At 37.7% G+C, this 24,682-nt stretch overlaps 1 protein-coding gene across 1 annotated transcript in view; it reads left to right on the plus strand.

Moving 5' to 3' along the window:
* The window catches only part of PHLPP1 (PH domain and leucine rich repeat protein phosphatase 1), a 192,101-nt gene that overhangs the window by 141,499 nt on the left and 25,920 nt on the right, over positions 1–24,682 (plus strand). Inside the window, exons 5-10 of the mRNA XM_084887683.1 lie at positions 101–247; positions 866–1,096; positions 7,536–7,738; positions 9,425–9,485; positions 12,550–12,645; positions 16,674–16,829. Coding sequence (XP_084743809.1) covers positions 101–247; positions 866–1,096; positions 7,536–7,738; positions 9,425–9,485; positions 12,550–12,645; positions 16,674–16,829 — 894 coding nt within the window. The remainder of the gene's footprint in view (positions 1–100; positions 248–865; positions 1,097–7,535; positions 7,739–9,424; positions 9,486–12,549; positions 12,646–16,673; positions 16,830–24,682) is intronic.

The raw sequence follows: 24,682 nt of genomic DNA on the forward strand, positions 1-24,682 counted from the left end.
CTCCTCAGTTGAATTCTAGTTGGGCTGGATTAAATTATGTAAAGTTGTGCATCTATGACATTTGTCTTTTCTTTCCTTTTGTTTTGTTTTATTGTACTAGGTTCACCAAGTTGAAGAGTCTCAACCTTTCCAATAATCATTTAGGGGAGTTCCCATTAGCCGTTTGCAATATTCCAACCCTGACAGAGCTGAATGTGTCCTGCAATGCCCTTCGAGCAGTCCCAGCAGCCGTCGGAGTCATGCACAAGTGCGTACTTGAGACCCCACTGTGGAGTGTCCCTCCAAACCCTTTAGGGGGAGCTAAATTAGGACCATAGCACATGATAATAGTTAACTTCTGTTGATCATATAAGTCTTGCCTCCATTTCGGCTTTTATGTGGAGTTCATTTGTTAGCTTTTATACTTGTTAGTATCTTGTAAAAAAAATAAAATATCCCTCTTTAGAAAGGAAGATCCGTATGGATGAGTGTGTCTAAACATGGGTTACTTGTCATTTTCTAGGTTCTGTTGAATTCTAAGACTTAGAAGTTAATTAAAAAAAAAAAACAACAATGAAAGATGGGTATCTGGGCTGATTTCATCTTTGGCACTCACACTGTAATTAGCTCACATCATTCCCATTTATGCCTATCCCAAGATAGGGAAATTAACCATAATTTTGGTTTTCAATAAATGTTTAAGATGTTTATCTGATCTTTTTTCTCTGGTGTATTATTGCCTCAGGCCCTCCCCTCATATATTTTGCAAAGAAAATACATTTTCTTTTCCTAGTAATATGATCTAGACTTATGGAACTTGTATGTTGATAATAAAGATATAAAAATTTACATATTCTCTTTATAATTCTTATGTTTTCTTTAATAGCTTACAGACATTTTTGTTGGATGGAAACTTTCTGCAGAGCCTTCCTGCTGAGTTGGAGAACATGCATCAGCTTAATTATCTTGGTCTTTCTTTCAATGAATTCACTGACATTCCTGAGGTATTGGAGAAACTGACTGCTGTGGATAAACTCTGTATGTCAGGAAACTGTTTGGAGACCCTTAGGCTGCAGGCCTTACAAAAAATGCCTCACATTAAACATGTGGACTTAAGGTAACTATTTTTAAGAAATATATCCCTTTTGAGTGGCTAATTTATATTTGGGGGGATAGTTTATAACCCCTTTGGCAACATTTTCCTGCCAAGGGCTCTAGGCTGGATAGTTATAATTAGAGCCCATTTTTCTATTTCTGTCCAGAAGGAAGAATAATGATTAATAGTAAGATTTGTTCATACCTGATACTGGCTTTTAAAATTTTCTCTTTAATGGAATGATCAGATGTCTTGAAGATCTTGCTTTATTTTGTAGGGTTGAACCCTGTTTTAATTTGCATGAATAGATAAAGGCCATTGAGCCAGGGAGAGTTATTTATGGGGAATGAAACCATATCACTAACAGCAAAATGGATATTTTACTCTCTCAGTCCTTCTCTGTGGCTTGAAACAGTTAACATCATTGAGTATATCTCCTTAAATTTGTTTTTCTCCCATCTCTCCAATCAGGTGGTTCTGCCTAGTTTACTGGTCTTGACAAAAATATAAAACTCAATCTCTTGTTTGGCCAAGATTTTGCAAGAACCTCCACTCTCACCCCTTGTAAGAGCAGGGAACCTGTAGTTTGAATCCCAATCACACTAAACTCAACTGGAAACCACTTGTAGTACAATCTTTGCTACATCAGAGATGCTCAGTAATCATCCCTCAGTGGGTAAGGTTCAGTTTCGCTTCTCATGTAGAAAGAACCAGTCCACAAGGAGGAAGCTATTCTAAGTTTCTCTATTTGAAGGAAAAACAAGAGCCTGTCATGGGATTGAATTACTGCAAAAACAACATATGGGGCTTAGGCTATCATACTAACTTGCCCCGTTTGATATTTTTTCAACCAAACTAACTCTCCCACTAGCTAGGGGTTGATGACCATATATTCCCCATGTTCAATCTTGGATGATATATTTGGTGTCTCTCTGCAACTGTTAGCATCTCTAAATTACAGTTAATAGAACCCAATTCATAGAGTTTTGGAAGGAATTGAGGTACAAACCTCACTTTTTGTTTTGATTGTATTATTATTATTATCATCACCTCCCTGAGGATGCTTTTCTACTCACGGAACCTGCTCGGCTGTCATTCTTGGCATGTTTACATCTCTCCATTTGTCTAAAGTGGTTCTTTCTTTCCCTTACTAACTGCTTTCCTTTCTATTGATAATCCAGGCCCTCACTCAGACCTGTTGAGTTGTGTCAGTATAAAGTAACATCATCTTTTGATCTCCTTTCTTCTGCATTCATGTGGTCTGGGCCTAGGAAACCCATTCATTCCTGTCCCACAACTTGTTGCTTGGCTTAACCTGTCCTCTGACTAACTAAAGGAATAATCAAGCCTGTCACACCTGGGAAAGTGATAGCAGTTTTGCAGACCTAGATTTCTTAATTCAGGAAATGCAAATAGTCTAATTTATCTGACTTGGAGAATGTGACAAGTGAGGGAACTGAACACTTTGTCTTGTTAACTTTCTTTCTAAATTGTTAACATTACTTGCCTCTGAGTCACTTGGATTTAAAAAAAAAACCTTCATATTTAGAAAAGACTTTGGTCATTCTGTCAAGGTTGAATAAACGTGAGTAGAAAACTGCTTCCCACTAGGCCACTGATCTATGAAGGGGAAAATCTGGTCCGATTTGCTTATAAGTCTGCCTTAATGTTTTAATTGAAACATTCAATTGTTAATTGAAACTAGTGGAATGATTTAGGAGGAGTTTTACTTAGTTTCTGTAAGCAAAGGACTAATTTTATTGATTCATTTTTTATTCCTTCAGATGGAAATGTTACATCTGATTAAAAGTGATCATGTTTCTTATAATCTTATTTTTCTCGTATTGCTGTTCTTTGAGTTTGGTATTTCTTCAATGGCATCATTAATAATTCCCTTGTCTTGTCTTCTCTGTTCAAAATGTGGATGTTACCCATGCCTCTCTCCTTGATCACTTCTCTGCCTATAGTCTCATGGCTTTGTCATTCACCTTTCATCCCCTTATTAATTATTCCCATTTTTCTCTAACTCTTATTTCTCTTTTTGGAACTAATTCCACTTTAGCTGCCAACTAGAAACCTTGGTTTCCCCTACTGATACACTTAGCTAAATACATGTGAAACAGAGTTCAATTTCTTTTCTTTATTCATCAACTTCTTTCCCCTGGATTCCTGTTTGTTCATTGGTTATGCCCACACAGCTTTGACTCTGTTTCTACTTTACCACCAGGTTCTATCAGTTCTTCTTTCACTCTAGTTTCTCCCTAGTTCTTTCCCTTTCCTTCTTATTGCTATTGTGTTTCCTAGCTGAGCAAGTACAGTCTTGCTCAGAGCCTTCAATACTCCAGTCCAAAGTATTCAAGCTCTCATATCTGGTTTCTACCCGCTAGTCTGTGAATCCTTTGAGGAGGAGGTTCTAGCTTAGAGCTGCTCAAAATGTGGTCCTCTGAACTGTGCTGGCAAGCCAACTCTTTGCTACCTTTCCCCAGCAAGATATGTATAGATATTGAGACAACATTTTAGAAACATACAGTAATTCAGCGTTGCCACAATATCCAAGGAGGCTCATAAAAGTAGATTGATCTCATTGTACAGGGAACAGACTAGTTTCCATGATGGTGAACTCACATGGGAGCTGCTTGTGGTGTGAATTGCATGCTGGTCGTGTGCAGTGTGACTATATATCAGTCTATGGCATCAAAAGTTTAAAAAACAGGTCTTTCACCATAGTAACTGGGAAGCATTGCTCTTATTGGTTCTTGATCCACCAGATTTAGCTCTTAGCAGATGCAGTGTTAATTGATAAGTATTAATTGACTAACCCATTTTCATAGCCATATTCTCACTTGTCTCACATACTCTGTGCTGTTCCTGCATGATTCTTACCCCATGCCCTTCTCTTCAGTCCAGAAGCCATCCTACTGCTTTCCTTGGGACCATTTTCTTCCATGTACATTTTTATCAGTTCTGCCTACCCTTGGGATTCAGATGAGATGTTTCCTCTTCCATCACATCTTTTTTGATCATTCTCTAAATTTTATACATCATTTATGGCACTTATCACTTACTTTATATATGAAAGCATATATGATTTTTCCTCACTAAATTTCAGAAGCTGTTGAAAGACACCTTGTTTTATTTATGAACATAAAACCATAAGTCATCGTCATCATTATTACCATAGTCTTTCACTGTTTGCAAAGTAATGTTTAATGAGAATTTATGAAATAGATAAAATGACTGTGTTAATTGAGGGGATTATTGGAAGGAAATTTTAACCATATTTTCAAAAATATATTTTATTGATTTTTTACAGAGAGGAATGTGAGTGGGATAGAGAATTAGAAATATCGATGAGAGAGAAACATCGATCAGCTGTCTCTTACTGGGGTTGTGCCCGCAACCAAGGTACATGCCCTTGACTGGAATCAAACCTGGGACCTTTCAGTCTGCAAGCCGATGCTCTATCCACTGAGCCAAATGGATCAGGATTATATTTTGGCTCTTTAGAAGTTTATTGTAAACTAGAGGCCTGGTGCACGAAATTCATGCATGAGGGGGGCGGTCCCTCAGCCCAGCCTGCACCCTCTCCAATCTGGGACCTCTCAAGGGATGTCCCAACCGCTCGCCTGCCTGCCTGCCTGATTGCCCCTAACCACTTCTGCCTGCCAGACTGATCACTCCCTTACTGCCCTATTCTGCTGACCTGGTCACGCACAACTGCCCTCCCCTGCAGGCCTGGTCCCCTCACCCCCAATTCCCGCCCCTACTGGCCTGGTCACCCCTAACTTTCTTCCCTTGCCAGCCTAGCCATCCCTAACTGCCCTCCCCTGCAGTCCTTGTCACCCCTAACTGCCTTCTCCTGCAGGCCTGCCCCCCTCATCAACTGCCCTCCCCTACAGACCTGCCCCCCTTGTCAACTGCCCTCCCCTGTAGTCCTTATCACTCCTAACTGCCCTCTCCTGCAGGCCTGCCCAAGCCCCCACAACTGCTCTCCCCTGCAGGCCTGGTCACCCCCCAACTATCCTCCCCTGCTGGCCTGATCCTTCCCAACTTCCCTCCCCTGCAGGCCTGGCCACCCCTAACTTCCCTCCCCTGCAGGCCTGATTACCCCCAACTACCCTCTCCTGCAGGCCTGCCCTCTCCCCAACTGCCCTCCCCTGCATACCTGGTCACCCATAACTGCCCTCCCCTGCAGGTCTGGTCCCTCCCAACTGCTCTCCCTTGCAGGCCTGGGTCCCCCACAACTGCCCTTCCCTGTTGGCCCGGTCTCCCCTAACTTCCCTCCTCTGCCAGCCTGGTCACCCCTAATTACCCTATCCTGCAGGCTTGATCGCCCCCAACTGCCCTTTCTTGCAGGCCTGGTCCCTCCCAACTGCCCTCCCCTGCTGGCCTGATCACCCACAACTGCCCTCCCTTACAGATCTGGTCCTTCCCAACTTTCCTTCTCTGCTGGCCATCTTGTGGCAGCCATCTTATGTCCACATGGGGCAGCCATCTTGTGTGTTGGAGTGATGGTCAGTTTGCATATTACTCTTTTATTAGATAGGATAGAGGCCTGGTGCATGGGTGGGGGCCGGCTGGTTTGCCCTGAAGACTGTCCCGGATCAAGGTGGGGGTTTCTTTGGAACGTGGGGCAGCCTGGGCGAGGGGCCTGTGGTGGTTTGCAGGCCGGCCATGCCCCCCAGCGACCAAAATGGAGGCCCTGGTACCTGGGATTTGTTTATCTTCTATAATTGGAACTTTGTAGCCTTGAGTGGAACCAAGCCTCCTGCTTGCTCTGTGGCCACAGCCATTTTTGTTGGGATTTGTTTATCTTCTATAATTGAAACTTTGAAGCCTTGAGTGGAGGCCTGGACTAGTCAGGGTGTGCAGAAAGCTTGGCTTCCTCCATTGCCGGGGAAACTCAAGCCTCCTGCTTGCTCCGTGGCTGCAGCGATCTCGGTTGGGTTAATTTGCATACTTGCTCCTGATTGACTGGTGGGTGTGACTTTTGGGTATAGCGGAGTGATGGTTAATTTCAATATTGCTCTTTTATTAGATAGGAATACTACAGTGAAATTGTGGGAGTAGCTATTTCAAATGAACATGATAATGCTATATTACAAAAGTAAAGTAATATAAAGTGTAGTATAGGGAGATCATGGGATATGCATTTCAGTTCTTGCAGTATTTTATATCCAAAATGAGATTTGTTTTTTTCTTTTTATTCTACATCCATATTCTGGAATCTAGCCAGCATTTGGAAATAGTCAAAAGATGGGATGAGGCCAGTTTTTTAATCTTACAACCTGGAATGAAAGAGAAGGAGCCAAAAGCATACTCTTGGGGACATTTGAAGAGACCATATGCTGTACTTGCGGGTTGGCGAATCCTCATTCTGTGCTGTCACTCATCCTGTGTGTCAGTGGCTTTATGCTACTGCTATTAATAATTCAGTCATCATTTCATTTACATTTGAAAGGTCAGAAATTCTATCAGAGAGAGCTGGGCTTTGTTCTAAGCTCCAGCCTTAATATTAATGCTCTTCTAACCCAAGTGCACAGTCTCAGTATTTTGTTCTCATTACAAAGACAAGTAGAGGGTTCTTGTTTGTAAAGAAGTTGGGAATAGCCTAGCATACTGGGAATTGGGATTTTCATCTGTTTTTCTTCCTTTTGAAGCTAAATGTGTCTTTGTTATATCAGTTTCTAGTCCCCATTCCTGTGTACTTACCTTCTTGGCAGCTCATCCCCAGCTACTTCAGCCCATTAGCTATCTGGTTCTCATGGCTGAGATTCTGCCAGCTTTTCCCTGTGCCCTGCTCCATTCTAGACTTGTTGCTCTACACTGTTGTCCTTCACTTTATAATTTCTCAATGAATCCTAGATGCCAATTTTAGTATTTTCTGTTTTCTGCTCTTTCAAGCAATGTTTTAAAGATACAGTTTTGGTAATCTGTTTTTGGTTCTGAGCCTGTACAAAATCCAGATATTTACATTCCAGTCTCTGATGCATATGTGGCTCTCATTTATTATTTTTCTTTCCAAGTTCACCCTTTAATTCTTTCCTATATGGCTGCTCATCTACCAGCTCACTATAGTCAGTGCAGCTGTAATGTGCTTATTGGGCTGTTCTGGGTTTTGTTTCTTGTATTCTTTCAACCAAATTCATTGGAAATAAATGGATTTCTTTCCTCTTGAAATGAATTAAGGTAAAATCATGCTTTTCCTCCAGCCATAAGGGTCTAAATTGGGTTTCAGAATATATTGCCAAAGTTAAGACCTCATGGAGTTGCAGCTAAAAATAACCAGAGAATCTGGCCTGTTAAGGAAGGCTGGATGCTGAAATTAAAGAAATCCTGGAGGACTAGAATAAAGTTAGACCTGAGACCCTTCTCCTTATCTCTCTGTATAAGGTTGTATCTATTTATTTATAATGTTGCTGTTAATTATAGTCTCTATCTGTGTCCTTTTCCTTTCAAGACTGAACATAATTAGGAAGTTAATAGCAGATGAAGTGGACTTTCTCCAGCAAATCACTCAGCTTGATCTGCGAGACAATAAGCTTGGTGACCTAGATGCCATGATTTTCAACAACATTGAAGTTTTACACTGTGAAAGGAATCAGCTGGTGACGTTAAACATCTGTGGCTATTTCCTCAAAGCACTGTATGCCTCTTCTAATGGTATGTAACATAGACCACATCAAAGTTTCCCAACTGGTTCCATCATCTCGGCCTTGCTTTGATATTTCTTTAGTAAAATAAGTGTCAAATTTTGCTAAGATAAAAAAAAATCACAAAAGAACTCTGGTTTGGTACTTAAGGAATCAAAATTTTATTGTTCCTAATTTGTTTTTGTCATATTGTGATATTTAGATAATTTGTTCCCACTTTTGATTGGGTACCTCTGCTTGAAAGGAAGAGGAGAGGGTGACTATTTCTTGAGCTACCTTGTTAATGACAGTAAATCTGGAACCTTGATTTAATCCTGGAGAGTGAAAGCAAAGGAATTCATTGTAGATTCTATTCAGGGTCTCAGATTTTGTGCTCCACTGACAAAGTCACCTTAAGAGAAAAACCTAAATTACATACCTACAAGAACACCACAAAGCAAGAGTCTTACTTATTTAACAAGCTCTCTTTCTTATAATTTGGAAATCATGGCCATTCTTATCAAGAAATGGTCATCAGGGCATATATTTGCTAACGTGAAGACTTTAGTTCCTACCAGCATGAATGAAAACAAGTACTTACTACAAGTTAATAGAATGTTTATCAAGCACTTGTTTTATGCATAGTGTAACATATGAATTTTAAAGGATAAGGAGTTTTTAAAAATATATTTACTGTTATTGCATTGGAGAAATAAGCCAAATCTTAAACAGTTCCAGGCCACTGAAGAGTTACAGGATTTGGATAGCCATAGGCACAAAGTAGATGTCAAAGAAGAAAGAATCTGAATGTGGTGTGCTTTGCAGATGGCAGAAGACAGGGGGTTCTGAGCTTTTTGGGGTGGTTAGAAATAATTATGGGATTCATGGCTTGGAGTCCTGGTGAAGCTTTGAAGAGGCATGTGATGGAAGTGACACTATAGGACCGTTAATGTGAAAGTAGTGTGCAGAGTGCATTTGTGGGAGAGGAGTGGAGCCACTTATTCCTGCTAAGGTTTTTGTAGTGGTCTTCGCTGAGCTGATAGGAATTGTCAGTTAGGACTCCAAATGTTGATTTGAGACTTAAAGGTGGTACCGAAACCATGGAAGTAAAGTAACTGGAAAAGAGAAGATGGTAAAAGTAGACTTACAAATCCTGTCAGGTAGCTGTTGCCAGAATGGACAACCAGGTGAGAACTGACCCTGTGAATAGAACCTACTGTGTCCCAAAAACAAAGCCTTAGGTGGACAGTGGTGTCACGTTCCATACAATTTTGAGGAACGGTTCTCAATCTGAGTAGAGGATGTCATTTGTGGTCCTCGGGAGTGCTGTTTCAGTAGAGTGAAAAAAGCAAAAGCCAGGATGCATTTGGCTTTATGGAAGGGACACTGAATGTTAAAAAACAATAATACTGTATTCATACAGTTCATCTTCCAGATAAAATTTGGCATGCCTAACAATAGGAGAACCACAGTAAGTGGATGGGATTGAGGTAGGAAAGTAGAACAAGTGATTCATTTTAAACCTTGAGTAAGATCTTGTGATTAAATTAGAAGTTCTCTGTCCTTTCCTGGAGTTTCAAAGTAGAACAGATGGACATATTGTACTTCCTAGCCTAAACAAACAATGGAGAAAAAAGCACAGTAATGATATTCTGCACACAAAGAGGCTCTGTATCTCTTGAATGATAACGCTTTTGTGTTTCTTTCCGCCTCCTAGAACTTGTTCAGCTTGATGTTTACCCAGTTCCGAATTATCTGTCCTACATGGACGTTTCAAGGTAAGAAGCCAGGTCCTAGAATGTTCTACAATTGGCTTGAAAATCACCTAGAGCCATGGTCGGCAAACTGCAGCTTGTGAGCCACATGCGGCTCTTTGGCCCCTTAAATGTGGCTCTTCCACAAAATACCACAGCTTGGGCGAGTCTTTTTGAAAAAGTGGTGTTAGAAGAAGTTTAAATTTAAAAAATTTGGCTCTCAAGAGAAATTTCAATCGTTGTACAGTTGATATTTGGCTCTGTTGACTAATGAGTTTGCCAACCACTGACTTAGAGAATTCTGAGCATATGCATACAAACTTTTTGTTTTTAAAGTAAATAATACAAATTAAATTCAAAAGTTTTTACCCTCTGAAAATGTATATAAATATCTGTCCATTAAAATACTACATTTGTGTACTGTAGTTCAAGCTAGAAAAATCAAGGTGTTATGTTGGTGGGGATGGCAATTTGAACACCAAGGCTTGGGTTTGGAAGATTAGTGAGTTCTGGTCACGTGGTTGGAAGTTCCAATAGTTCTTTAATTATATTAACCTTATCTTCACGTCTTTCTCCAAAATGATGTTGATTTTATTTAAAAAAATATTGTGTTATATTTCATTGATTTTATTCCCCTTCCTCTTTGTTATTTTGTATATATATCTCCTTGCTAAGAACTCTTAGAAAGTAGCCACTAAGCTTCCAACGTAGTATTTCTAGGCCTCCTATTAATTTTTCTTAGTTTATTGTGAATAAGTGGACCATTTCACCTTTTATACAAACCCACTACTCCAGTCTCTAAAAATATTATACAGAACTTTTTCCTGAAGACATAAAATATGTATTTACACAAATTAAACTTTAATAATTTTAACACACTAAAATTGAAAAACAACTTTTAACATAATTCTAAACAAAATGCCCTTTTCTGAACAGCCACAGTATTTGGGAGGATGTGGTCCTCTCAAAGGGCACTGTTAACTCAGTGTGTAAATCGGATAGTTAATGATATGCTCAATCATAGTTCCATAAGAATGTGTTCGAATTTAGATATTGTGAGAATTATTACTATTACAATTTTCTTAGAAACTGGTAAAATCCTTTATGAGTAGTAGTGCTTCATGTCAATAGTTTTAAAGTACTTGAAATTCAATATTACCTGGTTAAGTTGTTTATTTTTCCCATTAGCTTTGGTTGTTATCTTCATCTTTTAAATAAGAACAACAATGGAGTAGAGTTTGCAAGAAAAGATTTATTTTAGAGCACTGACCTTGGAGTGAATCTATTTTCCCTTTATTTATAGTAGTATGTAAATGGCAACTGGTTCTCATTGAAGCCCTAAGTGAGACAGAATTGGAAACTCATCATGCTTATTCCTGAATTCTCCCACTTAAATGTTATTCCCCTTCTTTGTAACTCTCATGTCCAGAATCTTCATTGTAACCTGCTCTCCCCCATTCATCTTCCAAACCACAGGACTTTGTGTGAGAAAATCTTTGATTCCCCTCAGATAGCCCTGAGTATTTCAGTTTCCTCCCTTTGTGTGAGTATTTATGTTATCTGAAGGAACTGAGCCATCATCCAAAATGGTGTTTATTAGGTCCTTAGAGCTCCTCAAGTTCAGAGTTCCACACTTGCAGGAATTTTATTGCTATGATGAGGTTTCTTATACTGAAAGGCACTTCCATTCTCCTATATCACTAAGATGTGGTTAGTTACTACAAAATAAAATTATTAAGTGTATCAGTCTTTAGGGCTCCAAAGCCAGGACCCGATGTGCCCACATAGACACTAAGCAGAAAATAACACATGGTTTTTGTATTGTAATTGAAAAGTTGATATAATAGCAAAAATAAAGAACATGTTATTTAAGCCTCACATGCCACCACCTCAATATCACAGCTATTTTCACTTTTGCTCTAATGAAATCCTTATCTCAGGCATTTTACTTTTACAGAATTGTGCGTCTGTTTTTAAATAATAATAGTCTTAACATCCATATCATTTTAGATTCCGTGTGTCTGGTCATTTTGCATGTTTTGTTTTGTTTTTAAACTGAAAGGTTAACTAACCACCTATAATTAGGGAAACATTCAAATATAATAAATTTGTGTAAGAACAGGTCAATTCATTTAATAATTCAAGTCATTATTAGTTTAGTTCACTTGTTTCTGGTAATTATAATTACCACCTAATGCCTAAGTAAATGTTTTCAGGTAATTCTGAGTGTTAAGGGCCAGTGCACGTGCACTGCTGCCATCTTTCCATTTCTCTATGATTGTGCTTTTTGATGCCTAATGGAGTTGAGAACTATTTCAATGTTAAGGGTGAAATGTAAATTGGAAAGTAAAACTTTTATGCCATTTGACTATTCAACTTAACTAGAAGTGTATGTTTGTTTGTTCGTTTCAATCTAAGACCCCCCTCTTCCTAAACTTGAGTGGCCTTATAGACTTTTTAGAAAAGCAATTCTGGGCCAAAACCTGTTTGGCTCAGTGGATAGAATGTCAGCCTGCGGACTGTTTGATTCTGGTCAAGGGCATGTACCTTGGTTGTGGGCACATCCCCAGTAGGAGGTATGCAGGAGACAACTGATCAATGTTTCTCTCTCATCGATGTTTCTAACTTTCTTTTTTTAAATATATATTTTATTGATTTTTTACAAAGAGGAAGGGAGAGGGAGAGAGAGAAACATAGACTGACGCTCTATCCACTGAGTCAAACTGGTTTCAGCGATGTTTCTAACTCTATCCCTCTTCCTTCCTCTCTGTAAAAATATCAATAAAATATATTTTTTTAAAAGAAAAGAAAAAGAAAAGCAATTCTGGGAGAAAAAAAAAAAGACTTTAGAAATGATGTAACAATGTCCTTTCCAATTATTATTGTTATTATTATTATTTTACTTTTTTATTCCTTATCACAGTTTTGCTTTTAGATTAAGATGAATACTCATATCCTTTAGATTTATACTCGCTGTACTTTGGTATTTTATTTGAAGTTTTATTTAGTCTGTTATTATTTTGAGTTTCAAACTATATTTTAGGTCACATTCCAATCAAAGAAAACTATTGTATATTCTTATATTTAGGAACCGCTTGGAAAATGTGCCTGAGTGGGTATGTGAAAGCCGAAAGCTAGAAGTTTTAGATATTGGCCATAATCAAATATGTGAACTTCCTGCACAGTAAGTATGACAGATTGAATTAGAGAATCTCAAATCAGATAAGCAGTTGTAAAAATTGCTGATTCAGTGTTTAGTTTTTTTTTGTTTTTTTGTTTTTTTTAATGTGTGTTTATTTTTTCCTTTTTATAAAGTTTATTGGGGTGACCTGGTTAACAAAAATTATACAGGTTTCAGGTGCACAATACCACTGTATTGTGTGTTCACCACCCAAAAGTGAAGTCTCCTCCCATCACTATTTATTTTCCCTATATCCTCCTGCACCTTCCTCTAAAAGAGCTTTTTAAACCTTATATTTTAAACCTAATAGTTAGTATCTTTACCGCATGTGGTGTCTTCAAATCATAAACTTCCCTCCAGAAGAGTGAAGTGAGGCTTTGCCTCTCCATCAGACTTTTCACAGTCATGCAGTGGGTGGTTCCTGGTGGAGATTTTTAAATAAGCCGAAATTTTCAGAGACGCGGCAAACAATATGATTAGAGACTCTTTCATCTTCACTCTTTCAGAATTCTCCCCCTTTGGTCCATTAACTTGATATTGCTACCTTATCCACATGTTTGGTTTTCCTTGAACATAACTTAGGGGGAGAAAAAAATGATTAGATTATTAAACCTAAAAAGAGCAAACTAGAAACTTTTTTATTTCATAATTTTCACTTCAATGCCAAGATTTCTAAAACAGCCATGTGATGATATCTCCATAGACATGGACATCTTCAAGTTAACTAGTTGTGGTACAAAGTGTTTTGGGGCTGTTAGTGACTAGCCATGCCATCAATAACTGGAAGACAGTCTCCTTTTGCTGGCCTTTGGACTTCCTGTGATGGTTGAAGTGGTCTAATCTGTGCTATCCAGTGTACTATCCACTAACCAAATGTGACTGTTGAGCATTTGAAATGTGACTACTGTGACTGAGGAACTCAATTTTAAATTTTATTTCATTTTAGTTAACTTCAATTTAAATAGCCATTTGGGACCAGTGGCTGTTACAACTCAGATCTAGCAATTTGCACCATTCTCAGTCAATCACTGAACAAAGGATGTCAGTTGTTTCTAACTATGTATAGTCAAAACATATCCATGAAAATACTGTAGAAATATTTATGTCACTGTTTTGGAGTTGTTTATTTTAGGTGCATGATCTTTAGAGGTATGTGATTGGTGTTCCTATAGTCTCTTGTAAAGAACAAAGATGGTGACATATACATGCTTGGTAAGCCTAGTAAAGGCATAAGAGTTAAGCTGTTTAATTACCCATAAGCCTATGTTGTAAGGTCAAATTAGAGTATTTATTGTTAAATACCCAATTTTCTCAGAAAGTATAAAGCTTTTACTTGCTTGAGTTAAATTGGCTTTCTAGTCATGAGTTCTCACTGTGGAAACCAATGCAGCTGCCTTTAGAATAAAACTAAGCACAGAATGGTAATACTATAGAGCAAGGGAATTTAAAACTGTGTGTGAGTTGAAAGGCTTATGAGTAAAGTTACATTCATCTGGGTCGGGTGAGCAATTGAAATGTGACTATTTCTAATTGAGAGGTGCTGAATTAGAAAATATACATGGGGTGCAAAATATCTCAAAAATGAATATTAGTTGCATGTCAAAATAATATTTTGGATATGTTGAGTCAAATAAAAATTACTATAAGAATCAATTTACCTAAATATTTTCACCTTTAATTTTAAATTACGTATGTGACTTGCATTATATTTCTGTTGGATAACACTGTGTTAAAATATAGTTCCCTTAGAGAAAATCATGGTTTACATTCTCAATCCCTGGAAAGCTCAGTTCATTTTACTTTTTCAGCCATACATAATACCCATAAAGTCAGTCCATTTGAAAATGCTTTCTGCCCTAGAGTTTTATGTTGTCTGAGCACTTAGGTGACTCAGTGCAGCTCATCACCATTATTAGCAGAAGGTTTAGTGATGTGCCCTGTGGATAGACAGCATTGTGTGTGTGTGTGTGTGTGTGTGTGTGTGTGTGTGTGTGCAGGGCAGGGGTGCTTTTAGAAGACAAAGAGCAAAGATGAAAACAGGCCACTACTAAATAGAGGGGAAAATAATTTGGTAAAAAATATTTTCTAATCTTCTTTCTATTTCTTCTGTTTTGTTCCCCACTCCAACTACCCCAATCCAGGACATATATAGCATCTTGGAATCTAAGGCCTTTGTTTTATTGTTGGCTTCAACAAAGATATTATATACATAAATCAACAGTTAAATAAATCCAAGATAACACATATTTTATCAAATTATCCCCCAGAGTTCATCTTTGATTTGTTCTACGTTAGTACAAGCCTTTTGGGGGAATGAAACAAATGCTTATTCAAAGCAAACCCCAAATGCTCTATTGTCAGGGAATTTAAACAGTGTTTGTTTTTGTGTGTTTCTGTTTTTAACCCATGGGACAAACACAGTATGTATTGTTTTCTCATTTATGGTGATGTTTAGTTGCAAACTTTGCATTAGCCCATCATTGATCTAACATTTCAGACAAGATAGTGATTCATTAGAAGTTGACTTATTATTCAAGCTCTGTTTATCTTAGTGTATGAAAAGTTTGACTGAACAGAAATTAGTATTTAGAAGTGGAAATGTACTAAAAAGAAAAAGGCATTTTAGTGTTTAGTATCCAAAAGAATTTAATTAAATCCAGTAATTTGCATTTAATACTCATCCTTAGTTATCAAATCTACTTTTTTATTTGGAAAAATCAGAATAAAGATTTTGTCACCTGTCTTTCAGTTATCCATCTATTAAAAGTAAAGTGTGTGTGTGTGTGTGTGTGTGTGTGTGTAAATAATAAACAACCCAATTCTAAATTCCACTGCAAGGCAGTAAAATTGGTGAAGCAGATCCTGAATTATTGGGTTGAGTGACCGTGGCAGAGACCCTGTGTTAACTGTGACTGACTGACAGTCCGAGATAATCTGTCTTGTCACATTGATATCTAAACCTGCCAAGTGAGTCATGTTAGATGCCATTAATGTTGACCTGTGTTGTCACAGCATTGGAACAGGTTCTGGTATCTTAGTGAGCGAAGAATCTGGATTTGATACTTAAAGTGAATAAAGTTATGGCTGTTACATAGAGTGGTTTTAACAGCAGATGTCAGTGAATTAGGTCACAATGGTGGGAAATGGTCTGTGGGTTAGGAAGCCTCATTCTTTGACAGCAGTATAAATGAATTCTCACTGTGAAGTGATCCTGATGCATATCGTAGTCTTACTTTTCCATAGGCCATCTATTTCTGTATTGAAACCCCTGGTTTGTTTTATTATCTACAACTGTTGATATTTGGCATAGAGTGGACTTTTTAGATTAAGTATTCATTGTTTATTGCAATTTTTATAATCCACAGCAAAAACACACAGCCAAGCTTCCAACGAGCTCGTTAGGGCACAGGAGAAAATAGTGGATTGAGGGCATTCTGTTCTCTTTAGGAGGGAGTGTCTATTTTGGTCTAGGGTTAAACCAAAGAGAACACAAAAATATACAGGGAAGTGAGGAACTGGAGAAATAATTAACATTTTCTCAGTTGGCATTTATAAAAAAAATAATTGGATAGACAGATCCTTTATTGAATGTTGATCCTGTAGGCAAATTATTTGACTGCATTTATTTAGAATCTGTTGTGGGTAAAGCAGTACGAGTTCCATGGTGTATAAGGCACATGCCCTACCTTGAGAATCCTGCACCTTTTAAAGCTTGCCTTGTGAACCTAAGAAGATTAGACTGCTCTCTTCCGAAGCTTCTATGAAATGTGTCCTTCTGTTTCACTAAGTTGAGCTTCTTTGTTAAAATTCCTTTTCATAGTTTTTGCCACCTTTTTTTAAGTATGGAAAATAAAGAAATATTAACAGCTCCAAGTTTGAGCTTCTGTTAAAGTGAATTTGCAGCTGGTCTGGGTGAATTTGTTTTTTGAAGAGATCATTTTAAGTATTCTCCCACTCCTGTTCATTTTTTTATATTTATCCCACATTAATTCTAAATAAGTTTCCTTCTGTCTGTGTCCCTTGTTGCACAGCTTATTCTGTAATGGCAGTCTCCGGAAGCTGCTGGCAGGACACAACCAGCTGACGAGTCTACCTGAACGGCTGGAAAGAACCTCAGTGGAGGTCTTAGATGTGCAGCACAACCAGCTCCTGGAGTTGCCACCCAACCTGCTGATGAAGGCCGACAGGTAACATGGTGTGATTGCCTCAGTTATTCATCTGAGTTGTAAACTGCCCAATCCTTAGCATCTTGTCTCATGATCTGAGACCATTTTGGGGGATGGGAGAAGGTACAACTCCTAAATATACTGCTGAATGAGTTTTTACATGCATTCTATATGCCATCACCGCCTGGTTAGGATGGAGAACATTTCTGGTACTCTTTCCCCTTTTCTTCCCTTTTCTAACTTTTTAAAAAATATATATATTTTATTGATTTTTTACAGAGAGGAAGAGAGAGGGATAGAGAGTTAGAAACATCGATTAGAGCAGTGTTTTTCAACCTTTTTTGGGCAAAGGCACACTTGTTTCATGAAAAAAAATCACGAGGCACACCACCATTAGAAAATGTTAAAAAATTTAACTCTGTGCCTATATTGACTATATATAAAGTAATTCTCTTGAATAGGAATCAAGTAAACACAAAGAAAGTATTTTATAATTACTTTATTATGAAATATTAAGTAAACAAAATAGTGAAAAATTATAAAATTCTTGTCTTGTCTGCACCTACGGCACATCAGGCAACATCTCGCGGCACACTAGTGTGCCGCGGAACAGCGGTTGAAAAACGCTGGATTAGAAACATCGATCAGCTGCCTCTTGCACACTCCCTACTGGAGATGTGCCCACAACCAAGGTACCTGCCCTTGACCGGAATCGAACCTGGGACCTTTCAGTCCGCAGGCCGACACTCTATCCACTGAGCCAAACCGGTTTCGGTTCTTTTCTCACTTTTAAAAGCATTTATTCTCTGCACTTAATAAGTTATAATGGTTTCTACGGGAATAATTATAGAGAAATAATAGAATTGTGAGAAAATAGGATTTTTATATGGTAATTGACCAGTGGTATATCATTCCTCTGACAAAACGAGAATGTTTCAAGATCATTTAGAGAATTGTTCTTGCTTTTGCATTTATATCAAAGTACAATGTGCAGGTAGTTATAGGTAGCTCTAGACATGAGCTTTTTATTGTTATGAATACTGTAGGATTTTATGCAGAAATCTAAGTTATGTTGTCACATTGTATTTTTCTTAACTTTAACTTAGGCAGACTTGGGGTGCTCCACTCAATGCCTTGTTTAAACACATCAAACATGAAAACAGTCAGATTCAGAAATGAGATTTTCTCACTCAAAGATATCTAAAACTTGAATCCATTACCTACTTGTTTCTACAGATTCAGTGTAATCCCCCCAAGAAACAGGTGTATTTTCATTTCTGAATCTGGCTAAGTCTGTTAGGTTCATAGCTAATAGAGTAGGTAAACAGCACTGGAACTCTCCAATAAATATTAACCATCCCTTATTTATTTATGAGGATTTGATTGGAAAAGGACAATGCTATGTATTTTTTTATTCTATAGAAGCAGTCAGTAAGCAGTCCTGAGTGCCAGGGCGGGTCTGAAAACATGACCTTGAGGGCTCTTAGTGTAGTCAAGGAGACCGTTTTCATGTTTGATGTGTTTAAACAAGGCATTGAGTTGGGCAACAGTAATTTACATCGTTCCACAGGTAATTTTGACTCCCAAGGTCTTAGAATCATTATATCAACTGACTTTGTGACCCTGTGCAGGTTACTCTGAGTCTCGGTTTTCCCACATTGCCTATTTCATAGTTTCCAGATGGAATCTATAAGTTGGCAAAGGAAGGGTTGTGTGAACTGGAATAGTTCTAATAATGCAACATGGAAAATCCAGAGCCTGAATTGGCCACTGGAAGAGGACCATTACTATTATGGGGAGCAGAAGAGCTGAGCTGCAGTGTAAGCTAAAGGTGTTTAGGCAGACATCCCAGTAGCCTGGATAGTCAGGCCTATCCAGAGCCAGATGTGTTTTGGAAATAGGTGCTGATGTGGGGGAACTAGCTGGCCCCTGTTGGTCTTGGGAAGAGGGCCGGCTGTGCTAAGTGCCTCTCTAGTACCGAAGGTTCTGGAGTAAGGGATCTGGAATTAGAGTAAGCAAGCATCCTCCTGTTTTTATTTTATGAGAAGAAAGCAAATGATGTCCCATTCTCCCCCCCCATTCCTCTCTCCCCCCCCCCCCCGCAAAAAAGGGGGGGGGGCCTGAAATAGAAACTTTTTCAAGAAGACATTGTGGTGCATTTATTTTCCAATCAATATAATAGCCTCATCTCCATCTCAGTGTGGCAACTGATTTTATCAGCTAAGACTCAGAAAAGTTAAAGAGGTTGCTTCTCTTAATAGGCAGATAGGGTTATAAAGTGGGTGGGGTAAACTGATAAGCTCTTTTTTTGAACAACATTTTATGATTCTCACCAAGCTGTTCATGGCTTCTTAAAGGGTTAATACTTCTTCTACTTATCCCCTTTTCAAAACCTAAGTAACTGTATAGGGGGAGAGCGAGAGAAAGAGAGAGAGACATAATTTGCATTGTGGAAAATGTAGAGATACTGTATATTTGGTTTGATGAATTTGGGGGAAAGAATAAACTAGTACTGACCGTTATAGGAGCAGGTCCACTCAGAAACCATGAAGTGAAAATATTGAAGAGGATTTTTTAGGATAATCTCTGTGGCCAGTTTCTTGCAGGTGGTTTCAGCTGTGATTTGTTTTGTTCACAGAGTTCAGAGCAGCCAGCATCTTACTGTCCAAGTACATTTAAATCACTGTGCTGAGTGAAGTAGGGATTGAAATGACTAACGTAGGCATTACCCTCCAGGAGCTTACAATCTAACATGGAGTTTAAAATAACTACACAACAAACAATAATACAAAGATGGGTTTGAGAGGGTAAAAGAGAAGGAATGATATGAGTGGTTTTAATTTGGCTCGTGGTATGAAGACCAGCACTTTCTTGTATCATGCATAGTTGTGTGCTTGGTAAATGGCTTCAGGCAGTAATGCAGCTGCTTCAATTTTTCCATTCCTTTTGCTTCATAATACTAATCTTAAAAATGTATGGGCAATTTTTTCATGTATTTCTTATGGTATTAAATTAACATTACCAATTTTGTTGGGTTATGTAACTGAAGAAAGGACCGAAATACCAGTCTTCGTTTGTGTTCTAAGTAGAAGTTATGTTTGGAAATCTCAAGAGAACTGTCAGAAAAACATGCATTGTTGGACACAGCAAAAGACTCTTTCTTGGGAGTTTTTCTTTACTACAAATCTTGGCTGCTAAAACTAATATCATGGTTTAGTTTTATGGCATTGTCTGTTGAATACCACACTTTTAGAATGGTATATGTTAAGTTAATGTGCTTTACCTGGTAGCAGGAAGATGTTTGGTAACCAAATAGGAAGGGGGACTCTACTCTAAATTAGATGACATTTACTCACATTTTTATCTCTAAATTAGATGACATTTACTCACATTTTTATCTCCTTCCAAAAACTTGAGACCAATTTTATTTAAATGCCTGTGAATTGGATCAGGAATTTCAGATGATGTGTTTTCTCTCCATGTTCATTTTTTAGTTTTGTTTATTTTTATTTGCTTTTCACTGGCAGCTTAAAAACTATAGACAGATTGGAAATAGGATGGACCATATGTTGTTAAAAAATTGACTGTGATATTTTGATCTTAGGATAGATTGGGCTTTAGTTTTAAGGGGGAACTGGTCAATATTCTAATCTGGATTTTACTGGCCTAAAGCTCTTCTCTTACCTCTTTTTTGCTTAGAGTTGAGGATTTTCTTGATAGAAATCCCCAGAAGAATTACAAATAGTTTTCATCAATAGATGGGCAAGAGTGGGGGTTGATATTCCTCATAGGTCACTAGAGTGGATGGATGAGGTATTGCCATCCTTCTGTTCTTCCTGAAATTTTGCCATGCCTGGCTCCCTGTCTATCTTGAATCTGTACACTCATTCATTTGATGGCCAGAGAGCTGCTCCTAATGAGTTCACTCAAATTAATAAAGCAACATCGGACTCTTTAAAGGCATGTTATAGATTCCTGTTGTGGGTGGACATTAGGGTCTGTTTTTATCCCTGGTTAGAATAATATAAGGCAATTTCAGAGGGTAGGAATGGGGGGAGTGTATATACAAATGAAGTACATGGTAATTAATAAATATCTCCAGAGTATTAGTCACATTACAGACCATAAGTTTTAGTGACTCAGACAGAATATGTGTAAATATCAAGGGACCTAAAAGGGAACAAAAAATTGGAGAGAGCACTATCGATTGACCATGACAACTGGTGCCTTTTGGCAAAGACAGATACTTTTGGCATTTTGAAGAGCTAAGTTGCCTACACTTTTTTTTTTTTTAAGTGAAGAGAACGATATTGTGAAGTTCTAAGAGCCATAGAGAAATAAAACAGAATTTTTAAAAAATGTTTCTTTAGAATTCCCTCAAGTACTTATCAAACATGCAGGTTCCTGGCCCTTATCTCAGTTCCACTGCCTCAACTGGCCACACATCAGAATTTTTAATTCTGTAGATTTCGAGGCCTTCCTCTAATCTACTTAAGACTATCTGGGGGCTGAAGTTGAGAATCATGTATCTTCTGATAGGAGGGTACAATATAACTTCTGTGTGCTTTTGCCAAAATGCATCACCGTATACTAATGAAGATAAAACCTAAATTGAAAGGTATTCTACAAAATGATTGTCTGATACTTTTAAAAAATGTCAAGGTCGATTGAGACAGGTAAGGTTGATTAGAGGAGGAGACTACAAGGGCATGATAATGAAATGCAAGTGGGATCCTGGATTGGATCCTGGGCCAGATAGAAGACATCAGTGGGATCATTGATGAAATGAGGATATGGTCTGTACATTAAAGTATTGCATCGGTGTGAAGTAATTAATTACACTTAATTTTTAAAATTATTTTTTTTAATTTTTAGAATTCTCTTCAAGTTCTTATTTAACAATTTTTATATCTATATAACTTTTGTTCCTTTATGTTATAGGATTATGATCTTTGTTACCTAAGCCAGGCAGATTTTCAGACCTTAAAAAATAAGTGTGTGAATTCCATTGGACTTGTATGCACTTTTCCTTCACTTGCAATCCCCACTATTAGGTGATGTTGCTAGGCAGTTAATAATTGTGGGGTTGTGTTTTTTGTGTGTTTTTTTCAAACTGATTAGCAAGGTATAATGTTGATTTAGTGAATTTCTTTCAGCACTTAAAAAATTAAATAGGATAGAAAATACTAGTGTAAAAGTAAGGTTAAATATGGCTTCATGAAACTTTCGTTTCAGTTACACATATGTATTTTGCATGTGTGTGCTAGATGGTCATGTAAAATGTATTTTGTACTCTTGGTCACCATCATAAAAAATTTTGAAAGCCCTTTATGAGCTACCAGCCTTATGAAGATATATGAAGTAGTCAGAAGTATTGTGTTGTAAAGATGACAAGGAACATGGATTGTTTTGTTTGACACTTCTGGAACATTTTGGGGCCAAAATTCAGGGGGTTGTCTAAAAGTAGGAGAGGTTTGCTGGGCTTCAAGTCTTAACCTTTTGCATTTTTAATAGACTGCAAGTCCCAGTACTGATATCCAGGAAAAATATTTAAATGCAGACTGCCTGGTATGCCTACAGGTAGATAAATCTGTTGTGATTCCAAATCCTGTGCTTTATCTCAAGAACAGTTTGTCTATAAGTTTAAGGGTATGCTGAAAAATAATAAAAAGCAATTTAAAACAAAGCAAAACAAAAAATAAATGAGCCAGAAAGATGGCCAGAATGTGCCAAAGAAGAACACAGCAATTGCTCAAGGAGCAGGAAGTGGACTAATTTCACTGCTGTTGTGGGCAGCTTTCCAAATACTTTAGGGTAGAGGCCATACATGGTGTCTTTTCCCTACAACTTTTGCACTTCTGCTAAGGAAAGTGTTTGAGTACTGTGTTAGTTATTGAGTTATTTTAAGCATTTAGTTTAAAGTGCTGTGGTCTTCCTGCTACCCAGCAGGTGTCCGGCTTGACCTCCAGCTTTTTTTGGAGAGAAAGGCTTATGAAAATGTCCTCAGGAAAAATGTTTTATTATTACTATTTTTTTTTTTTAATTTGGAGAGATCTGTTATGGAATAGCGAACTCTTAAGATTGACGAGATCTGTATTTTATTTCTGGTTCTGCCACTAATTACTATTTAACCATTGCCAAGTAATTTTCTCAGCTTCGGTTTCTGTCCTCTGTGAAATATGAGGGGGGCATCTCTAGGATGATGGGAGAATCGGATGAAATAGAAAATAGGAACCAGCTGTAGTCTCTACAAAGCACCTTACAAATGAAAAGAAAGCAGTGATGTTACTGCTTTTTTTCTAATTAGCAGAGGAAGGTTGCATAGTAAGGAGGGTTGAATGGGTGAAACATCTGTTGGCACATTAAACAATATTTTATGCAGAAACCTATAAGGAAGAAGCCTGATGAGGTTTTCACATCTTATTGAGGTTGAGGCCAAACTCAGTGTTTTAGGAATTTAGCTGAAAGCAGGGGGTAGGGTTATATACCATCTTTATTGAGTAATTTTTGCAAAATTAAAGTAGCTGCTCATTCTGGTGGAAATACAACACCCACATTAAACCAATTTAATTTGTATCCTAAAACGTTGTGCGGTTGTGGGACAAGTTTTTTATATTTAAGAGAGTGGGTGCTGTATTTAATTTCCTGAAACCATTATAATAAAAAGTCTTTTAAATCCAATTGTTTGCTCTCTGCCCATTGACTAACAAGGTGACTCAGTCAGGCTTTATTCTGCACAAATGAAATTCTTTGGAACTAGCCAGTGTAATTTCAACTTAGTTTTATTTCCTGGAGGGGTAGGGTGTAGGATTTATTTCCCTCCCCCCTGAATTCCCCATAAAGAGTATATAGTTCCTTCAGTACAGGTGGATTTCAGCAAGAGGAGAAAACACACTTTTGGAAATCACTGTCTCATTTTCTTTCAGATGGTGTGAACAGTTTCCCAAGTCCCCTTTGCAGCTTTCCAAATGGGCACTCACTTGTCAATCTTTTCTCCTTTCTTCCTCTTTTCCTGGCCTAAATGTGTGCAAACATTTTTATGAATTAATTTCTCTCTTTTCTTTTCCTGAATCTATAACTACATATTTCCTGGAGAATTGTTTTAATGAGATTGTCAGATAGTTTCCTAGCCAACCTCAGTCTTTGTTATTTTAGAGCAGTGCATTTTAATTTCTCCTAATTCTACACTGAAGAAATTATTAACAGGGCATTTAAGTCAGGTGACACAAGTGGGACCTTAAAAGATACTAAAAATAATAACTAAATAAAATAAAGAGATACTCATAAGGTGCTTTAAAGAAATATGGTGCTGACACTGGTTTCCTTCCTAATTCGAAACCATTTCAGAAGCGGCATGAATGACCTTTATTTTCCTCTCTGCAGCACACATGACTATAATTTCCCATGACTATTTATGGTCTCTACAGCCCTTTTCTAACTTCCCTTAAAAAAAAAAAAAAAAAAAAAAAGTTCAACAGAATACGTGTTTTTTTAATGGAAAATATTCTATTTTGGGGAGGCTGCTTTTCCTCAGATAAGTAGTGGAGTTGTGTGTGTGTATGTAAGCATGTGGGGGTTGCGAAATTGGGGAGTATTAAATTAATGGGTTGAGAGCTTGAAATGACAATCCTGGTGATGACTCCTGAATGCAAAGCCTTCTTTTTAATCCAAAATTAAAAATAACTTTACCTGGTATTCCATTTTTCTTTCTTTTTTTTAAGGAAGATTTTATCTTTTTTTTTCCAAAGATATGGTAGAATAGTCCTGAATTGGGTGCAGACTGTTTCAGACCCAAGTGATTGAGAGAATGGAGAGAATGGAGAATGGGGGTTTACTAACACAGCAGTTCTAGGTGAAGACAGGGCAGCTTTGAC

The sequence above is a fragment of the Pipistrellus hanaki genome (assembly GCF_964339955.1).
Source record: "Pipistrellus hanaki genome assembly, chromosome: 6".
NCBI lineage: Eukaryota > Metazoa > Chordata > Mammalia > Chiroptera > Vespertilionidae > Pipistrellus > Pipistrellus hanaki.